We start from the raw sequence: 21,233 nt of genomic DNA, 5'->3' as shown, positions 1-21,233 counted from the left end.
AGATTCGGGTTTTTGTATCTAGAGTGATCTGGTTTGAGCGCCAGATATTTCGTAGACCTGCAAAGGCAGCCCTGGCCTTTCTGATCCGTGTGGCTATATCGGTCTTGGTACCATCATCCGGCGTTGTTTGGCTCCCAAGGTATTGGAACGATTCCACCTGTTCAATTCTTTGTCCCGCTACTGTGAAGCTAGAGGTATTGTCAATGTTCTCTACCATGGATTTAGTTTTGGCGACATTTGCTGCGAGACCTGCTGCTTGGGAGCTCTCAGAGAGGTCGTCTAGCTTGCTCTGCATATCACTTCGACGTTGGGAGAGCAAAACAATGTCGTCGGCTAATTCCAAGTCGTTTATGTGCTCCATTCTTAAAGGATTCCAAGGCTATCCTCTGTTTGGTCTCCTGTTAATAGCTCCTCACTAGTATATGACGATAAGAAACAGTAGCAGTGATAATATGCAGCCTTGTCTCACACCGGCAGTAACCCGTATTGGGTCGGACAAGACGCCATTGTGCAATACCTTGCACGAAAACGCCTCGTACTGAGCCTCTATAAGATGGACTAGCTTCTCTGGGACTCCTCTACGCCTGAGCGCGGCCCAGATGTTTTCGTGGTTGAGTCGGTCGAACGCCTTTTTAAAATCAACGAACACCAGCAGGAGAGAGACGTGGAATTCGTTGATCTGTCCAGAATAATACGGATCATTGCGATATGGTCCACGCATGATCGGCCGGTACGGAATCCGGCTTACTGCCGCCGGAGAGTAGCATCGATTTTCTCCTGAATCCGGTTAGGGATTACCTTGCAGAGTACTTTGAGAGTAACACAAAGCAGTGTGATGCCGCGCCAGTTCCCGCATTCAGTTGGGTCTCCTTTCTTAGGGACTTTAACCAAAATACCCTGCATCCAGTCCACCGGAAAAGTTGCGGTTTCCCATATATTGCCAAATAGCTGATGCATCATCTGGGCTGACAAGGCTGAGTCAGCTTTGAGCATCTCGGCTGAAATACAGTCTATTCCAGGCGCTCTATTGGACTTGACGATCTTCACTGTGGTTACTCGTACCCCAGGCAGCACCACGGGAAGGTAGGGATAGGAGTTACTGGATAAGAGGCTTACAATCACTATTGGGGTCTATTTTATACCTGCAGGTACGGTGAGTACCGATGATACGCATTATCCAGTCATTGAATGAGCTTGAATGAGCGACATCATGATATATCATCAGATATTTACGAAGCTGAACTTGCCAGTCCTTTCAAACTCTTGTGTTGTGTGTATATTTTTTTTCAAAATTAAATAGTTTTGGCGTTCGACGTTCTTCTGCGGTCAACACGATATGGTACGGGACACTACAACGATACTTCACGTCACTTCACGGTGAAAACGAAATGAATTGTATGCAATCTATATGCACTTCATATCGTTTTCACCGTGAAGTGACGTTCGTAATCAGGCCCAATAGCTCTTCAATGGTGGATGTTATAGTGATGCTGTTAATTTCAATGACTTAGATGCTATAATAGTCTATAATTACCAAAAGATTTTTCCATTCACATTAATTGCACTCAGTTGCCTAGGCTGAGTTGGAGTTCTGTTCTGAATAACGGCTCCGGTGGATTTGGAGCAGATACCAATGTACATCAGCGACAAGGCTTTACGAACCACCAGACAAGTGTACGCAAATGAGCCTTCATTTTTTCTAATTCGTCACGTCACGATTCGTCACCATGAAAATAGAACCTACAGACTTATTGGGACTAACTCGACAAGCTATTTCTAAACAAATTAAAGCCGCAGGATACATCCAAAAGCAAGGATTTTATGGGACGAAAAATGGATTCACTATGACAATTCGAAACGCAAAAGCTCGTATGTAAAATCCGGCCAACCAGGAACATCAACGCCGAAGTCGAATATCCACGGTGCCAAAGCAATGCTCTGTATTTGGTGGGATCAAAAGGGTGTTATCCACTATGAGATGCTAAAACCTGGTCAAACGACAACAATTCAGGTTTACAGGCAACAATTGATCAGATTATGCTACCAGAATCAAGTCGATAATATTCCATCGTGACAACGCCCGGTTGCTGTTCGTGTAAAAAATTATTTGGAAAATAGCTGGTGGGAAATTCTAGTTCACTCGCCTCATAGCCCAGACCTTGTCCCTCCTGACTGCACCTTGGCTCGATTGCCGAAGAACGCTTTGAGTGGAATACACTTTACTTCAGAACAGGATATCAAAAATTGGCTAGATTCATTCTTAGCTTCAAAAGATGAACGCTTCTTCCGCGACGGAATCCGTGAATTGCCAGAAAGATGGGGAAGAGTAAAGGCTAGTGATGGTCAACATTTTGAATAATGCAGTTATTTATTTTATTATTCTAATGAATGTGTTTTTCATGCAACGAATTAAGTTGAACTCCCAAAAAAAAGCTCTAACGGAATCTCAATCTTGGAGCGTAAATGGCCTCATTCAAAGATCTTCCGGCGAAGCTCTGAGGAAGAACAACCTTGGCCAGTTACGCTTAGTAACAATATTTCCTCCATCACCATTATAATTATGTTGTAATATTTATCCAAACCACAACCCATGAGCTGCTGTCGCAAGCGTAGAACGAAATATGCGAAACATTCGTTGATATCTCGCTTCATATTGCACAATTTGTGTCTTTCGAGCACATCTTGACCGCCTTTCAACTGCTGCATCGAACTATGGTCTTGACGTAAGACTACGTCTAATTGGAAGATATAGAGGGGACAATGAAAATCTTGGCAATTGCCTAAGATAAGTCTTCAGAGATGGAAGCAAGGCAGAAATAAGGTTTCTAAGGGGGTCTTGAATATTGAGGGTGTTTAATATGAAGTCCACAATGTCCGAAAAAGCTATCAATCCTCGATTGGACGCGAATTTTCTAAAAGAAGATCAAGGAGCAGCGTTTTTATTTCTCTCTTCTGGGTAACGGCGTATAATCTGCAACTGTAACCAGGAACTAGCTGAGAAGGAGCCTTCGGATTCGTTTTTTTACCATTACCCTTGGAATTAGACTATCTTCTGAGGACCATTTTAGATTTGTTACGGTGCATCATTGGTGAAGAGAGTTTTCCTTTTGAAGAATCATCAGTCGTAGTGTGGTCCTCATCAGAATCAGAGTCCCATTCTTGAGTTGACAAAACCCAAAATTGGTTTTCATCATGAGCGGCTGATGCGTCCTTGAGCATTTCTGCATAAGCAGTCTTCAGAAAACAAACTCAGCGCTGCGCTTGAGTTTAATTTTTTAAAATTGCATCTCTGATATCGAGATATGACTCTCAGCTTTCCATAAAAAATATTTAAAAAATATATAGCACCCTCTAGTCCAAAGCCATGAAAACAATCAAAAATGACTACAATCAATAATAGCGAAAATAAAATTCTTTTTTGCAAGTTCAATATTTTTTTATTAAAGTCTAGCTAATTGGTTTCAATTTGATTCATCGATCATCTAAATCGATTCAGTAGTTCAAAAGTTATGAATATTTGAGAAAAATTACTGACTGGCTACTGCCGTTCTACGCATAGTTATCCCATGTCATTTCGACCATTTTCACTTTTCTTCATAAAACGTTGTTTTTATGCCTATTCTTCCGGGAAAACACAAAAAAAAGTTATTGTTTATTCCCAGATTTTTAAAAAACAACATCAAGCTCAATTGTCCCATTTTTTTTTATCCAAAATATATATTTTTATTAAGGCTCATATGGCGTCAGCCTGATGGGGCCGGGAGTTCAATATTTCGATAATGTTTGCCTTATAACTATGTCAGTAATATGTAACCGATTACTCGCAACACATGTATATCATTTGTATAATATATATGCTACAGCCAATATGAGGGAGCGAAACAGGAGACACATTTAAATGAAAACTTTCCGTATAGTCTGCCAAATACACGGCCCAGACAGAGAAAGATATATTCTCGTTCATGTTCTTCTTTATCGGCTTAGAAAACACCTTCCAACTTCATTTTATGATGAGATGTAATATTGGGCCTGATCACGAACATCATTGTCACGTACGCTTTCACGTCAATTTACACTTCACTTAATCTTTTTGTGTCTATCATCATTGTCACGGACAGTTGCGTGTAAAAATGAACTCCGTGAAGTGAAAGTGTTCATTCCCGTTTATAAGAGACATGTTGGTTGCATAATTTCGGGTGTTTTGAACGTTGTGTCGGTTGCATAATTTTGGACGTTTGAACGTTATGTAGGTAAAAAAATTCAGACTGATCAGACAGAGGAATTCCAAATAATGGGAAGCAAACTTGGTTGGAGATGCCCGATGAAGGGTGCACTTTATGGGTAAGGTACTCATGGTATAAGGACATAAAACTTGACTGAGGAGTTAGCAAGAGTAGGTTTTCGAAGATATCAATCAACAATAGATTCATGATCTTGCAACGGATGAGAAATCTGTAAGATAATTCTGTGAACCGAAGAGTAAGCGGAGATACTCCTGCCAAGACTTCGAGACTCATCGTATGTGTCGAATGCAAACACCCCATGGCTATACGCAAGCAACGATATTGTATTCTCTCCAGCTTGAGAATATGAATCTTGGCAGCTGATCGGAAGCAAAAACTGCCATATTCTAACACTGATAATATCGTTGTTTTATAAAGCTCAATGAGGTCTCCTGCATGGGCACCCTACCATGTTCCGGTGATTGTTTGGAGAAAATTGATTCTTTGCTGGCATTTCTGTTTCAAATATGCAATGTGTCTCCCCCAGGTACACTTAGCATCAAAATATACACCCAGGCATTTGAAAAACATAGAGTGTTGGATCGTTTTGCCGGATAGGGGAATCAGGAATTGGGCGGGCTCGTGCCTCCTAGAAAAAACGCCCATTTCAGTTTTCTCCGTAGAGAATTCGATACCCAGCTTGAGGGCCCACGTGAACAGATTGTTCATGGTATCTTGCAACGACTTTTGCAGAGCGACGGGATTAGTACCCGTGATGGAAATAACTCCATCGTCTGCAAGTTGTCTCAGCGTACAGTCTCTAGTTAGACAATCATCTATATCATTGACGTAAAAACTGTACAAGAGAGGTCTTAAGCAGGAGCCTTGCGGTAGGTCCATAAAACTGTAACGAAAAGATTTCGAGCTGCCATGAGAGAAAATCATGTGCTTTTCTGACAGTAGATTGTACAGGAAATTATTCAGAATTGGTGAAAGTCCACGATTATGAAGCTTCTCTGAGAGAATTTCCATGGACACTGAATCAAATGCCCCTTGACCCCGGAGCTGAATTGTGACATGAGAGAAGGGCAATTGAAAATTCCACCATAGAAAATTTCTCATAATCGCGTTGAAGTGGAATGTCGCGTACGACGTTTTGTGCAGGAACGGAGTCGGGGCAGCCCTTCCTTGCAAAGTTGAAAATCCAACGGTCAGACTATTCCTCACTTTCGTTCGTATGGTTCCATCCACGCATTCTCCTAGCCGTATTCCAAAGAGTGCTCATAGCGGTCTCCCTTGACAAACCATCCACGAACTTCCGCCAATATCCACGCTTTTTGCCTTTAATCAAACCTTTTAGTTTGGCTTCTAGAGCTTGGTACTTTTGACTAATACACTAATACAGTTTTCCTGAATTTATTTGAAAATGGATGATTTTTCAAGGTAGACCTTTGAACACTCCTTGTCCCACCAAAGTGATGGAGGACGACGTCGGAAAGTGGTAGCAGGAACACGTTCCTTTTGAGCCTGAAGTGCGCTTTCGTAATTCAAACTCGATATAAAGTTATACTCTTCGAGTGGAGGAAGTTCATGCATTGAAACAATTACTTCAGATACAGGGTTTTCCATTTCGGGCTTCCGAAAGTATACAGCCCTGCGCTGACAACCGTTTGACATACTTGTCAACCAAAGCGTCATATCGTTAGTTGAATGTCTGCCATTTTACCATATGGATCGTTTTAGCATCGCACAACGTGTTAATTTTGTTAAATTATACTATAAAAATGATGAAAAACCGGCAAATGTTTTTCGAGCATTACGGACGGATTTTGGTCGTCATGGACGGCCTACAGAGCACACAATCGCTAATGTAGTGCGTAAATTCGAACAAACTGGATCCGTAGCGGATATTGTGAAACCTGTGCATCATCGTAATGTGCGTTCGGCCGAAAATATTGCTGCTGTTGCTGCCAGTGTGTAGGATTACCCGAATGTTTCGATTCCACGGCGTGCTCAGCAATTGGGCTTGTCAAACAGATCATTGTGGCGAATTTTGCATTTGGACTTGCACCTACATCCATATAAAGTCCAATTGGTACAAAAATTTAGTGCGTGGCGACCATGGAATGCGTCGGGCATACGTCGATTGGGTGAACGAACAACAGCAGCAAAATGCTGAATTTTCGCATCAAATTTTCTTCAGCGATGAGGCACATTTCGAGCTCGGTGGCTATGTCAACACCCATAATTTCCGTATATGGGGCTCAGAAAATCCATACGTGATTGTTGAGAGGCCATTGCATCCGCCAAAAGTCACTGTTTGGTGCGCATTATGGTCTGGTGGAGTCATCGGACCGTATTTCTTTGAAAATGAGGACGGCGAGACGGTAACTGCGAATGGTGAGCGCTATGGCCGCATGTTAACCGATTTTTTTTTGCCACAAATTGAAGATATGGATACGGATGACATGTGGTTTCAGCAGGACGGTGCCACGTGCCACACAAGACGACCGAACATGGTCATATTGCGAACGAAATTTGAGGGACGCATAATTTCGCGTTTTGGTGATGCCAATTGGCCGTCCAGATCATGCGATTTGAACCCGCTAGACTTTTTTTTGTGGGGTTATGCGAAAGACCGTGTATATGCCAACTCTCAGCAAACTCTTGAACATTTGAAAGACAACATTCGTGAAGTTATGACCGAGATACCGCCCCATATGTGCCGAAAAGTCATCGAAAATTACCTGTTCCGGATCAAGGTGTGCGAGGTAGCCCTAGGTGGACATTTGAATGATGTTGTATTTCACACATAATGGCATAAACCAAACTTTAATTCGAAATAAAAGTTTCATCGAAATTCGAATTCTAAGTGTGTTTTATTTCAATTTACTTTCGGAATTTAAAGTTGGAAAACCCTGTATTAGTTGCGCAAATTTTCTCCAGTCAATATTTTTCGTGAGGTCATACGCAATATCGACTGAGTCACGAGAATCTTGGATTACCTTCCACGTGCAATCAAGGGATAATGAAGAAGAGCAGCATGCTTGTCCGTGCAGGAGTGTTGGCTATCCTAGTTGCTTCCACAGTTTTTAAAATTGTCGCACAGATCATAAATCAAAGTGGCACGGTTGTCATCGTAGAGTGACCCCCATGCTGTTCCATGGGAGTTGAAATCACCTCAGATTAGCCACGGTTCCGGCAATGCCTCGATGATATAAAAAAAACTGATGGCGGCCAACCATAGTTCTGGGAGGAATATATATCGAGGCAATGTAGAGGTCTTTGCCATTGATTTGTGTCTGGCAAGCGACAACTTGAATGCCTGTCATCGATGGGAGAGTGACTCTATAGAAGGAGTGACATTTTTGAATCCCCAATTGTACGCCACCAAACGAGTCATTTCGTGTTGAAATCGTGGAATATCAGCTCGTCGTCTGGAGAAAGCCATGTTTCACAAAAGGTTGAGTGTTGTTAGTCCAATTTAAATTCGCATTAAGGTATATAGCATCGTGTTCCGTTGGTTTTGAAGCGAAAATAGCAATGGGTTGAATAACACACACTCAGGAAGTCAAAATTATGAAAGAAAATTATATTTTCATTCCAATTATGTATTCTATATAATAAAGTAACATGTTTTTTGTGCTGCGGAAATTTGATAATTGTACTCGATAATGATAATTAAATTATGTTACAGTTTTCTCACAAAAGTGCATGATGAACTTGATTGTTTCTATCTTTCTATTGTCTATTGTTTCTATTGAATAAAAGACATCACTTTGGCTTTTTTTTTTGTTGAAAACTGAATTTGAATTTTTCTGGCCCACTGTAAATATCTAACAAGAATATTCTCAAACTAAAATGTTCAAATTTAAATGTCCTATAGGAATACGTTCTTCTACAATTCACGTTGATCTCATTTCATTGACGAGTGCAACGGTACATTCAAGCTTACCCACGTCTTATTGGAACCAGCACCCATTGAGTGTCCCCAGTCGAGCTGAAGTGTCAAATGAATGGCGTATTTTGGCCCGTTATCAGCCATATTTGCTTCATTCGCCCCAAAATAGTGAACGAGACATTGATGTTGGTGTTGGTGCCCACCAAACGGGCGAAAAGAGCCCATTGAATCGTCGTCAGCGGAACAACATTTGATTCGCCAACACACACGAGGTACAGACCCCGGCACCACCACTACTGCACTGTCGAGCAACGAAAGAAACGCAATTTTCTGTTCGGCTCAATATTATCTCTGGCGGCGAAGGTAAAGACATCCCCGACGAGGAGAGCTCTCGGTTACGTCTTCGCGTTCTGTGTGAATTGGAAGTTTCGCGTTCATTTTTGCAAATCTCTCAGCTGCTCTCAGCGTCCGAAGAATACGACGTGTTGAGTTAATAATACGGTTTGTACGCGTCGCAGTTCTTTGCGTTATTTGTGCGTGAAAATTATTCGGTCCAAAATAAGTACTGAAAGATATCGTTTTTTTTTTGTGTCCTTGTATAGACCCCGTCAGTGAGTAGTGAGTGTCCGTGTCGTTGTTGAGAAGGGGGTGGATCAGAGAAGAAAGTGAATTATTTGGTTTGTTAAGGGTTGGAAGGGGGTGAAGAAGCAGTGTTATTCTTGTTTTGATGTGTTGGAAGTAGCAGCGCTCTGCTGCTGTGTGCTTTAGGGGATTCGTTACTATCTGCGCTGGTGTAAGTGGAATTGTGCGGAAAAATTCAACCTAGAGTCGATTGATTTTTCCGCTCTCTGGCAGCGGCGTGTGTTGTGTGAAAATATTTTGAATTTCATCTCGACGACGAGTGGTATTCACGTATTCACGTTTGAGTTTTGCGTGTGTAGGCGTGACTGTGTGTAGCGAAGAGTGTCAGTGCGACTAGCAATGACATTTTCGCTGTTTTGAATAACATCATTATCAATGTCATTCAGTTTTTATATCCCCAATCTAAAATATTGGCCAACTGAATGAATGACTTAGAAGATCACGGTGTTTATTGTTGGAAAGAATGTTCTCAACGATACTATACGGAATCTAGGATTCAGAAATTTTGATTTAGATGTCTTCGATTAAGAAAAAAAACTTAGCTAAACTCATCATACGATTCTGGGCAGTGATAATTATTATAGATAAGTAAATTCTTCTGTTGCAGGTTTTCGAAAATAAATAACACTCTAGCCTTTGGCAACACTGTCGCGATATTTTCAACTAGTTTATCATCGATGGACAATTTTTAGACTCTAAAAGTGGGATATTTTCCAACCTTGACGAATCGCCTCTCTTGCGCTGAAAAGTTAGTGAACTTCTAATGAGAAACAAAAACAAGGTGGATCTCGGTGATTGAAAATCACGTTGTGACGAGTGAGATTATCAGTTCAGAATTGGAAGTTTCCGAAATTCAAGTGCCCATTATTATCGAAGCCGGAATAAAGTGTGATCAATTTGTGCAATTTTTGTGGATGTGAAAAATACACTTTCTGTTTTGGAGGCGAGTAAGAAGGATTTCCTCAACTTTTCCTGTGGAATAGCATGCAAATAAACCGCAAAGGTAAGTGGTGTTGTGGGGGAATCTATGCTGCGAGCATAGATACAATCATTCCCAACGAAAGCTTCAATGGTCCAATATTCGACGTCGGAAAGAGAAAAAATTGGTCAATGTTATGTTATTTTCATTTTCCTTCGACTTTGTGTTCGTACATACACACGGTGATACGAGGTTAGCATATGTGTGGGTGAGTGCCTTCAGTCGATTTTTAGTGAGAAATCCATGTTCATGGTATTTTACAGTGTTACTAGATCATCGTGATATCGAACGCCGTGCAAAAAGATCCACACCAAAAGATCCACATGTTTATGCGTTGTCACAGATCAAAAATAACTGTAGTCATCATTAGCTCGCGAAATTGTATCGTGAACTTGCTTTATCGACTAAAAGGGTGTATTCGACAAAAATTCCACACCCACATTTGACGTGTTAAACCGTGAAGTTGTAAGTGAAACTTGTTGAAAGTGTATTATTTTCATCTGTCAAGTTTCACAACAGTTCATTGGAGAACGACAAATCATTCGCGAAAAAAAAATCTGTGTGCTTCAAACAAAAAATCGGAAGCTAATACGAATTTAATTACCGGTAACCCTTTCGATCTTCTAAATCAGCAGCCATTTAAATCCATTAATTGCATTTTTAAATAACCAAACAACATACTCAATATTACGACATCCTGGACCACAATTACACAAATTGTTAGTAGTGAGATCTACACGATAAAAACGTGAATTGAGCACAAATTGATTGGACAACACACAATATAATATGAAATTAATGCCTATTATCGGTAGATGGTGAATAATTCATTTTACGCATCAACTAACATTATGAGCTAACACCCGAATTTAGGCAAAAAGATTGCTCGTTGCGTCGGGGAGGAGGCGAGTGGATAGTGCAATCGAAAGAAAACATACCCAATAAATCGTCAAATTGTTAACTTTTTTACTATATTCACTGTTCATGTTTCAAGCAAAAAAAAATCTAAAAACTTAAACCATTTTTTGTAGAGTGACCCCTCTAGATAGAAATCAAAGACATAGTCCTACGATAAAAAACATTTTGTAAGTTTGCTACTTTGTTGGTTAAAATAATACTTGAGGACACAAATAATGTATTTTTTTCTCATTAACAAAATTTCCAGAAGAGGAGAACGCACGTTTAGAGTCCAATGATATACGAAGTATGAAGTACGAAGATCATCGAATGTCATTGTCATGTATTAGTCTTGGATGTTTTCTGTACGAAAACCCTTGTCTGAGGGTTTCCATCAATCCGTTTATAAATGAGAGCTTGGGCTGCAGAATGATTATTCATATGCGCGAACAAATCTGCATATACGAAACATTTTTGACGTAGGAATACGTCTTTCATTTCTATACTGGGGTGTAAGTTCAAAGTTTCGAAAACGGACGCGTTACGCCGGAGAACGAGGTTTTGAGTGTTAATAGCCCCTAAACTACTGAACGAAATGGTATGATAAACACTTTATTCGAAAGATAAAATGTCTATGCGTTATATGCTTGTTACTTTTTTAAACAAAAACTTGTTTCAATAGCTCTAAAATTGCTTTCAAAACAGGTTATTGAAATCACACCAATCGGTATATAAGTGAATGCCGCTCGGAAATCCACTCAGTTATGATTGAGCAACGATTGAGGTGCGGATGGTTGCAAATCGGAATGAGAAGCGAAATGTCACCGCAAAAATTTGTGCACGGAAATTCTACACGCAGTTACACGCCAAATCGTGTTGCATTGTGATGAACAACGAAACCTACGCCAGGCCGACTTCCATCAACACGCTATACAGGAATACTATATCGCTGAATCCAAATGCGACTTTCCGGAACATATTTAAAAGAAAGAAATGTCGGAATGTGGAGAAGTCAACGCTCCCCACGGAACTACACACGGATAAATATGCAAGAAAGAGTGTTTTGAAACGCTTCTCAAGTCATTTCTGGCACGATCTAATGTTGGCTTATGCAGGGTGGCCTCCCATTCGAGAAAAGCGGGAAAAAGTCGGGATAAAGCTAAGAAACTGATGGAGTTATAGTATTCGTCGGTAAACAACATTTGCCTGGACAGATGAAATATAGAAATATAAAATGAGTACGAAAAATTATGTTCAACGTTTTCTGCTATAATTATATCATCTGCATATCAAAGAAAAGATCAAAGATTGCACAATTTTTGGATGGAACTTATCGCTCAGTCAAAGAAGGAGCTTCCAAATTTGACCTTGTTTGTGAAAAAAGTTCTGATTCTATCGCATGGCAATGCATCATTGAAGAGAGGATTTTCTATCAACGAAAAGTGCTTAATAGTAAACCAAACCGAGGAATATTTTACGGCACAGAGAATCGTGTACGATGCAATCACGAATGCATGAGGAGTTACTGATGTTGTCGTAAGGAAATCGCTCATCCATTACGGGTGAAATACTCACCCAAGATACGTGGAGCACCTAAAAGCGAAACAAACCGAAGAAAATGAGAAAGAAATCTCTGCAAAACGAAGGCGGAAAGCAGAATAAAGAAGCAACGGAATTTGAGGATAAAAAAATTAAGATGCTGGCAGACGTCCAGAGAACCTTGATGGACGAGAAAATTAAAATACTCAAAAAGTGTTGAAAGTTGCACTGAATTTGCAATAACGCTCTCGGCTCATATGCCTCTATTTTTGCTTAGCATTTTTGTCCAGCGTTGTTTTAACAAGACAGGTTTTCTGTGTAATTTTTTTCGTGATAGCAGATGAAATAATTAAGCACGGGCTATCACTTTACATAAAACCTTGAATAAACAATAGAGTAAAAATATTTTCACAATTCGGGTTTCAAAAATCAAAAATTCATTTGTGAGAGTCGATTTCGTCAAATCATGCAGGGAAAATGCGGGAATTCAAAAATTGAAATTGAGTGGCCACCCTGCTTCTGCGTATTTTTTAACCTCCCACTCAGAATACAATCAAGGCGTGCTTTTGCCTTAGATATTTCAAAGTATTAGAAAAATCGAGGGGTTGTATCCGAGACACGACCTCTTAGGACGTAGGACTACGCAATCTTTTTTTTTTAATTTGTTGGTTTATCATTTCGGATATTATTTGCGAATACGTCGAAATTTCATAAATATCTCAAACGCTTGAAATCACTGAAAATATCATACTTTCGATAATTTGCTAAGTGTCGCAATGACTTTTGGAGAAGTCAGTATTCTTTTGTGAACAAAACCTACAACCGCCTGAACAAAGTTTTACACGCCGACTATTTAAATCGCATTCAAACGAATCTGCGTGCTCACCCAAGTGGGTTCTGGAAATACGTCGATAAACAAAGGAAAGAGTTTGGTTTACCTACCGTGATGACACGTAACGATACTGAAGCTTCCATCAGAGAAAGCATTTGCGAGTTGTTTCGTAAGCAATTCAGTGGTGTTTTTGTCAGTGAAAGTCTTGATAGTGAACAAGTCTCCGCAACCGTTAAAAATGTACCCAGCCTGTCATCGGTCGGAGCCTGCCCTGCGATTAATCGTAATGTTGTACAAGATGCCTGGTCTAGATTGTAGAAATCTACGAATGCTGGACCCGACAGCATTCCATCTATCGTGCTGAAGATGTGTTCCAGTGGCCTCTCGCTACCGTTGAGTATTTTGTTCCGCCGCTCCATCCTGAGTGGGACTTTTCCGACCGTTTGGAAAAATTTTGTTTTCACTGTCTTCAAAAGAGGCTCTAGGAAGGATGTAACGAATTATAGAGGAATCGTGTGCCATTGGACCATCTCCAAGCTATTTGAAATCATCGTATTGGATTTTATCACCCATGCTTGCAACACTTACATCGTCGAGGAACAACATGGTTTCGTGGCTAAACGGTCGACTTCCACGAATCTTGTACTGTACACATCATACATCGCTCGTTCACTTGAGCTGCGACAGTAAATCGTTGGGGTATATACCGATATTCCGCAGCATTCGACAATATCAACCACAACATCGCTGTAGTTAATCTTCAACGTCTTGGTTCTAATGATCCCTTCTTATTCTCACTGATCGTATTATGTCGGTGAAAATTGGAGACACTATATCTTCTCCTTTTCGTGTAACGGCTGGTGATCCGCAAGGGAGCCATCTCGGCCCATATATTTTTCTGCTATACCTTAATGACATTAATGTTCGTTTGAAGTGCCTGAAGCTATCCTACGCCGATGACTTCAAGTTGTTTTCCCGCGTGAATTCCACTGGAGATGCGGAGTTTCTGCAAGAGCAGCTGAATATTTTTGCTGAATGGTGCGCAACGAATAGAATGATCTTAAATCCATCCAAATGTTCGGTTATTTCGTTTTCTCGAAAGCGCACATTGATAAGCTTTGAATATAGACTGCACGGTGAAATTTTGAAACGTGTGGACATTATCAAAGACCTTGGAGTTATGTTAGATTCTAAACTAACCTTTCGTGATCATATAGCTTACATTGCTTCTAAAGCATACAAAGCCCTCGGCTTTATTTTCCGGGTCACGAAGCAATTCACAGAGGTACAGATGTCGGTTCGATCCATTCTAGAATATGCTTGCGTTGTATGGTCACCATATTACCAAAATAGTGTACAGCATATTGAGTCGATTCAGCGAATATTTGTTCGATTTTCCTTGCGTAATTTGCCATGGAATGACCCATTGAATCTGCCCAGCTACGAGGATCGCTGTAGTCTCATAGGATTGAATTCATTGGGCTCTCGAAGGAATGTTGCCAAAGCGCTTTTTGTATCTGATATTGTTTTATCAATTATCGATTGCCCCGAATTGCTGTACTTAACCAATTTTAACATTAGTCGTCGCAATTTGCGTACCCGTAACTACTTGAACCTTCCACCATCTCGAACAAATTACGGCTACAATGAACCCATAACCAGTATGTGTCGTGTGTTCAATCTTTGTAGTTCGTGTCAAAGCGCTCTATTTTGCTGTTCTTAAGTAGTTATCATTGTTATAGGTTTAATATTTAGTTATATAGTTTTATTATTTAATAATGAATTCTCGGTCATGAGGGCAAACATGTTAAGCCTGTTGATGCTTGTAAAATAAATAAATAAATTAAGAAGCAAACAATATGGCAACACGTTTCCACCCGTCCATGTAGGGGAGGTAGTATTATAAATAATCCAATGAGAAGAGAGAATGTGTTCGCCCAGAAGGCAAACAACACTCAACCGTGAGTGGCAGAGATTGAGCAGCTTCATGCTCCTCTTCTGGTGCTTTGAGTGCTCCTCTCTGCCGGTGTGTGCGCCTATTGCTCTCCCGTCTTTATTTTTTTCTCGCGAGCCGAGCAAAACTATTCAATTCCAACTACTATATGTTTGTGTAATAATGTCCCAAGGAAACGATAATTTCCGACTTGTAGTTCCAGTCTAGTTGATTTCCACATCCAAATGTAAAAATTTCGCAGGAACTAAAATTTCAACCAAATGTTTTGGGTTAAATTCTAGAACACCCCAAACTAGAAGGATGTCCGTGAAGCGAAAAAAATGTAGACATGTTTATTTCCATCTTTTAAAAATGTTACGTAATTTATTTAACAACACACCGACATTAATCGTAGACCACTCGGGCGGTGTGTGTTGGGTAAAGTCGTAAAGGCGAAATGTTTGTATACAAGCGCTCATCGGACTGTGGTGTGTGAATGGACCGCACTAACCCACACACACACACACACCCAGGTGAAACGAGTGACCAAATGAGACATTGATAAAAAGGTAACGCATGTGTGTGGGTGTGTTTGGGAGTCAACACAAGCAGCAGCAGCAGCAGCAGCATCGTATCGCCGTCACCAGCTTTGGTATTGAGGTAGTTTGTTTTGAAATCGTCGGTGTAAAATTGCGATATCACAACGGATTGGTGTGGTTTCGGAGACGACGTCAACGACGACTGGTGGCAAAGTCTGGAACATATGAGCTTGGCGGCTGGTAGCCACCCGCCTTGGTTGGTAACAAGCCAAATCTCATAACTGTTTTCACCTGGTCGAAAAACGTGCCATGATGATGGTAATGATGATGATGATGATGATGATGATGATGATGGTTCGGTAATAGGGGGTGGTTGGGTGAGTAAGAGTAAAGAGAGTGAGTGAGAGGAAGCATCCAGCTTGAATTGCTTTTGGGTTATTTTAAAACAACTCGCGAGCAACAAGTTACACCTCAGAAGCGATAATGACGTCTGAAAACACAAACTTTAGAAATGATCTGATAGTAGCGATTGCATTTGCGCAGTTGCTGTCGAACTATTGTAACATTGTAGTTACAGCACAGGGATAAGTCGCAACAGCCGAACGATGTGGAAGATTAGTTTCCCGATCTCGGTTTTCTCGCTGTCGATAAGACAATTTTGGGTTTGTCACTTTCCTGTTATGCTGTTCTGAATAACTCATCATTTCAAATTATGATGGGCATGCTTCATTTTTGTTCAAGTTAAACCAAAACCAGTAACGTCTCGATTATACACTGCGTTTCACAACTATAGAACTACTCAATTTTTCGGAGTTTCCATAGATATGTAAGAAGTTGGTTGAATTGAAGTATACGGCGCAGGATATAATAACTATCTTCATCTATAAGCCTGGTCATTTGAACTTTATTGTTGTGTTCAGGCGCGAAACATTTAAAACAAACTAAAGTGTTTCATAACTATAGAACCAGATGGAAAAACTCTCACTCCTATACAAAATTAACGTCAATTTCACGTGAATTACAACAAGTTTCTAATTCGTAGGTCAGTCTGTTCTCAGTCTGTTCAAATACACCATTCGGGATGGTTTCGACCCAGCTGCGCCATGTTGTCGTGTGTATTTCGTTCTACGCAGAGGATACTGATCGTTTAAGCTCTTCAAATCACTCATACTGCTGGTAAGCTTCATCTACTATTCGCACGATCACTCCTCATAAGCTCTTGATAGGGGTTTGAGCAGGTAAACAAGCTGACCAGTCCAGAATCTGAAACCCCTATTCACCAAACCTTGCCCTATCCTACCGGATTTTATGGATTGATGCCAAATTAACCAATCATCACAATGTTTTGATGCAAAAACAGCAGTAAATGATTCTGAGGTACTTCGTTGCACTTCTGACTATGCATTCGTGTTGGTGAAAAGCTATCTGAATCAGGTCTTTTTGTAAATATTTCCCTCAACATCATCAGACTGCCGCCTGCAAAGTTACGAGTTGAAAAATTACATGACACGTTCCGTAAGTTCTTCTAGTTTGAAGAAATTCTATTAAAGTTGAATTTCTTGAAATAGTAAAACGTTGAAGTTCTGGCTGAAATAGTAACACTCCTGGGGTTAGCTTCCACATTAGTTTTTGGACCCACAGTTTTGGATATGGGATTTTTTATGGTTTGGGGAGAATTTTCTCAAAAATGCCTGGTTCAGATAGCTATCCGTCAACACGAATGAACAGACAGAAGTGCATCGAAGTACTTCAGAATCATTTAGTACTGATTTTGCATCAAAAACAATGTGATGATTGGTTAATTTGGCCTCAATTCATAAAATCCAGAAAGTATGGTTTTATTTAGAAAATCCAGAAGGTAAGGTAAGGGTTTCAGATTCTGGACTCTACAACTCGTTTACCAGATCAAACCCATATCAAGAACTTATGAGGAGTGATCGTACGAGTAATAGATGAAGCTTATCAGCAGTATGAGTGATTTGAAGAGCTTAAACGAGCAGTACTCTCTAAAAAACACGAGATACACACCACAACATGGCGCAGCTGGGTCGAAACCACCCCGAATGGGATATTTGAACTGACTGAGAATCAAAGATGACCTACGAGTTAGAAACTTATTGTAGTTCATGTGAAATTGACCTTAATTTTGTATAGAAGTGAGAGTTTTTTCATCTGGTTTTATATAATGAAAATCTTATAAATGAAGATAGTTATTATATCCTACTCCATATACAGCGCGGACTCGATTATATACAGTTTTATATTTCTTTTCACTGTATATAATCGAATCCTGTATATAATCGAACCAAAAAAAATTTTTTTTTATTGTTTTTTTTGCATGTATTTTTCTTTTTTTTTTTTTTGAATATAAAAGAGGAATTTGATTTTTGATTCATCCCCTTAAAGTCAGAAAATACCTTTCTCACATGAACAAAAAAAAATATCCAGATTCTCTCAGAGGGTGATAGACGATCATATTTGATGGAAAAAATCCTTCTACGCATATATTCGAATTTCAACAATGACAGAGTCATAGAACTTTTTTTGTTTGTTTCGGACTCTGTTGCCTCGAACTGGCTCTACATTACAAAGTACGCTACGGAAGACGATTCTGTTGCTTTCATTTGAAAGATGAGAAAATTTGATACAGGATATAGTAGTGGAACATCTAAATTAATGGATTTTAATAACATTTTGGAAGTAAAAAACTTAAAAGTTAGTAGTTGTTAATGTATTATTATTAATGTCATCCTATTTTTTTTTATTATACTGGATTGTTTCTATCAATCAAATTGAAGCTCTCTAACCGCTCTACAATTTGTTCTTTGACACCCAACTTCTATCTATCTTAGTTTGACTGCAATATCGATATAATTAATTCTTGGTGAAGGGGGTCTCCGTAGCCACATTGGTTGCGCGTTCGCTTAGTAAGCGATCGATCGTGAGTTCAAAACTCAGGGCCCTCATTGACCATCTTTGTGTTGTTACAGAATAGCTACGTCCACGCAACAATCATCAGCGATGGAGATCGATCCACGGTCGAAATAAGATCGATGCATCCATACAACTGCTCTGCTCTGCAAGACACATCGGGCTGTTGTTCTATAAATAACTCAACAATGATCAATCAACTGTCTTCGCTATCCGGTGGTCCAACTGGATAATGGAAGAACAGAAAGAATACTCTTACGCCTAAATGGCTACTGTGTAAATGTACCATATGTAATGGTATAGAAGGAATACTGGCGAATGGCAACTGTGTAATGTGCTAATTATAGATATGATAACCATGTGACATGTACACGATTAAAATTCGGCTCTGTTACATCTAAAATGCTAATGAGCCTTAAATAAATAAATGGGATAAAAAAAATTCTTGGTGAAAATTCAAGCAAAATCTTCAAAAATTACGATTTTTACCCCACTGTATATGAATTAGTCACTTAAATTACACCTTAACGTTGAAAGGTTACATTTGTTCTTGAAATAAGTCATATTTGAAACATAAAAAAAATTTATTTTTTTCAAACTGTATAGTCCAAAATCGAGTCCAAAATTGTATATAATCGAATCACATATAATCGAGTCTGTACATAATCGAGTCCGACCTGTACTTCAATTCAACCGACTTCGTACATATCTCTGGAAACTCAGAAAAATTGAGTTGTTCTATAGCTGTGGAACGCAGTCTATCACGCTCGAAAAAAGAATTCGCGTGATATAATGGAAACGTGATTGATATGTTCAAAACAATTTGTTTTCAAATAATTTTTTTTCTCCCCAATATGTATCATTGAGATATTGTTCTGCTAATATTTATCACCCGAACACATAAAACAACACAATCAATCATAACATAACGTAACTATTTCTGCAGTGCTTTTCTCAGAGCAATTTCTCCATTTTTTTTTTTCGCAAAGACAGTGTATGGTCTTAATATTTTCTGTTGATGTTAATAGATCACTTATTTCAAGGCAGCCGTTTTCGGTTGATTCATATCGCCACTGCTTTTTTCCTCCAAATGAGTTATTAAATGTTTTGTTGTTTTAAAAAATAAACCAGATTCGTCGCAATTAAAAAACTGCTCAACGGTCAATATTATGAGTCTTCGCGTAATTAACCAAAATACAATCTTTGATACTATCCATTATCTGAAGAAGGACCGAAAGCCTCTCGTCCCGTACAATAATTAAGGCCTTCGAATGCCAAATCTTTCTTTTAAATTAAAGCATCACTCATTAAAGCATCAACGACGCTGGTACTCCAAAATTAGATGCAAACTTGTTAGCCTTCAAGTGAATCTTTTAAAAAAAAATGGGTTCATGTTATCCGAGAAAAGACATGAATACAGCTGTGTCTATCTGACTGTTTTACAGTAAAATACAGAATTATATATTATCCATTATTTTGAATACCAGAGTAATCCAATTTTCAGCAGCATATTTAATTCGACTTCTGCTGCATGTTGATTTCACAACAGATAGGTTCACAATTTGTTTTTGACGTAGGATTACGTCTTTCGGGAACATATTGGGGTACAAATTGAAAATCGAAAATCAAGTAAATCGTGAAAATTGTCCAATTTCAAACGCTTATTGCTCAGTCATTTCATGATGGATTGATGAAATTTTTGCGTCAATCGATTTCGGCATTTCATAACAATTTTTTATATTGAAGAAAATAGTATATGTCATGAAACTAACTATCGAACAATTGAAAAATCTCAATCCCTATCCTAACGGAAATACCCACTTCTGATTGGTCGAAATTGACTACACATGCGGCGGGCCCCTAACAGAGACATCAAAATCGAGCTGCCTGGGGGAAATCGACATTGCAAATACATGAAAGTATGGGGAACTTTGATTCCTGCCGAAATGTGTTCCCTAACAGAGACAGCAAAACCAAGCTGCCTGGGGGAAATCGGCATTGTAAATATATGCAAGTCGGGGGTTGCTTCGTTAAATTTCATATCAATGACCGATCGTTTATTGCGAAAAATTTAGCACAAGTGTAAGTGTAAAATTGTATATGGTAGCAGTTGTGTTAAAAATGACTTGATATGTTTTTATTTATATTTCACCATCTTCGACTACGTCGTACAGATTGTTTTCTTACAAACAAAATTAATCTAAACGCCTTATTCTAACACTAAACACGTTTTTTGGACAAAGTGAAATCAAACTCCTCACCAATATTGTTGAACGATCGCAAACATAAATTAAAACAGTTGTTAAAGCCATAGATCGTTCTGTGGAAAGGAATTAAGAATAATGGGGAATTCCGGAAACGACGAGGAGGAATTCCACAGAACCTGCTGTAGCAATTCGGGGCAGTCCACGTTGTCAGTTATAAGGTCGAAGATAAATAGTCGCTGTTTTTTTTTGACGCCTATCAGAGAGAATTTCTAAATCGATCAACTTGCAGCGATCAGGATAGCTGGGAAGGTTGATTGGATCATTCCATGGAAGCTGACGCAAGGCAAACCGCATGAATTTCTTCTGAATTCGCTCGATCGCAAGGATCTGCGTAACCTGGAACGGAGTCCAAACCGGGGAGGCATATTCCAAAATACTGCGAACGAGCGAGCAGTACAGCGTCTTGAGGCAATACACATCGGTGAAACCAGAAGCATGCCGACGAATAAATCCCAGTACTGTAGTTACGATACTTATATGTTCGTTGAATTTAAGCTTAGAATCGATAGTAACTCCAAGATCGCAAATTGAATTCACACGTTCCAGAGGA

The 21,233-nt window shown here is 39.5% G+C and overlaps 2 protein-coding genes across 6 annotated transcripts in view; one reads left to right on the top strand and one right to left on the bottom strand.

Moving 5' to 3' along the window:
• Positions 1-415: 415 nt before the first annotated feature.
• LOC129773658 (uncharacterized) lies at positions 416-13,432 on the bottom strand. Its single transcript, XM_055777301.1, has 2 exons — positions 13,124-13,432; positions 416-679 (listed from the first exon to the last, which is right to left on the bottom strand). Exons 1-2 carry the CDS (start codon positions 13,430-13,432, stop codon positions 416-418), a joined length of 573 nt encoding a protein of 190 aa, XP_055633276.1.
• The window catches only part of LOC129779208 (nuclear receptor coactivator 1), a 530,617-nt gene continuing 517,811 nt past the window's right edge, over positions 8,428-21,233 (top strand). For 2 of the 5 annotated variants that reach the window (XM_055786547.1, XM_055786536.1), the window contains exons 1-2: positions 8,428-8,917; positions 9,374-9,769. The gene's annotated coding sequence lies outside the window, so the exon portion shown is untranslated. The remainder of the gene's footprint in view (positions 8,918-9,373; positions 9,770-21,233) is intronic. The other 3 variants (XM_055786539.1, XM_055786538.1, XM_055786537.1) reach the window with 3 other exon arrangements.

Source organism: Toxorhynchites rutilus, chromosome 3, assembly GCF_029784135.1.
Source record: "Toxorhynchites rutilus septentrionalis strain SRP chromosome 3, ASM2978413v1, whole genome shotgun sequence".
Lineage (NCBI taxonomy): Eukaryota > Metazoa > Arthropoda > Insecta > Diptera > Culicidae > Toxorhynchites > Toxorhynchites rutilus.
The sequence above is the reverse complement of the archived record's forward strand: the minus strand, read 5'-3'. Positions and strand labels throughout refer to the sequence as shown.

Coding starts and splice junctions, on each gene's coding strand:
- LOC129773658 (XM_055777301.1), bottom strand. CDS start 13,432: ATGGAGCGGCGGAACAAAATACTCAACGGTAGCGAGAGGCCACTGGAA. Junction 680..13,123: donor TATCGTTACGTGTCATCACG/GTAGGTAAACCA, acceptor TATTCTGGACAG/ATCAACGAATTCCACGTCTC.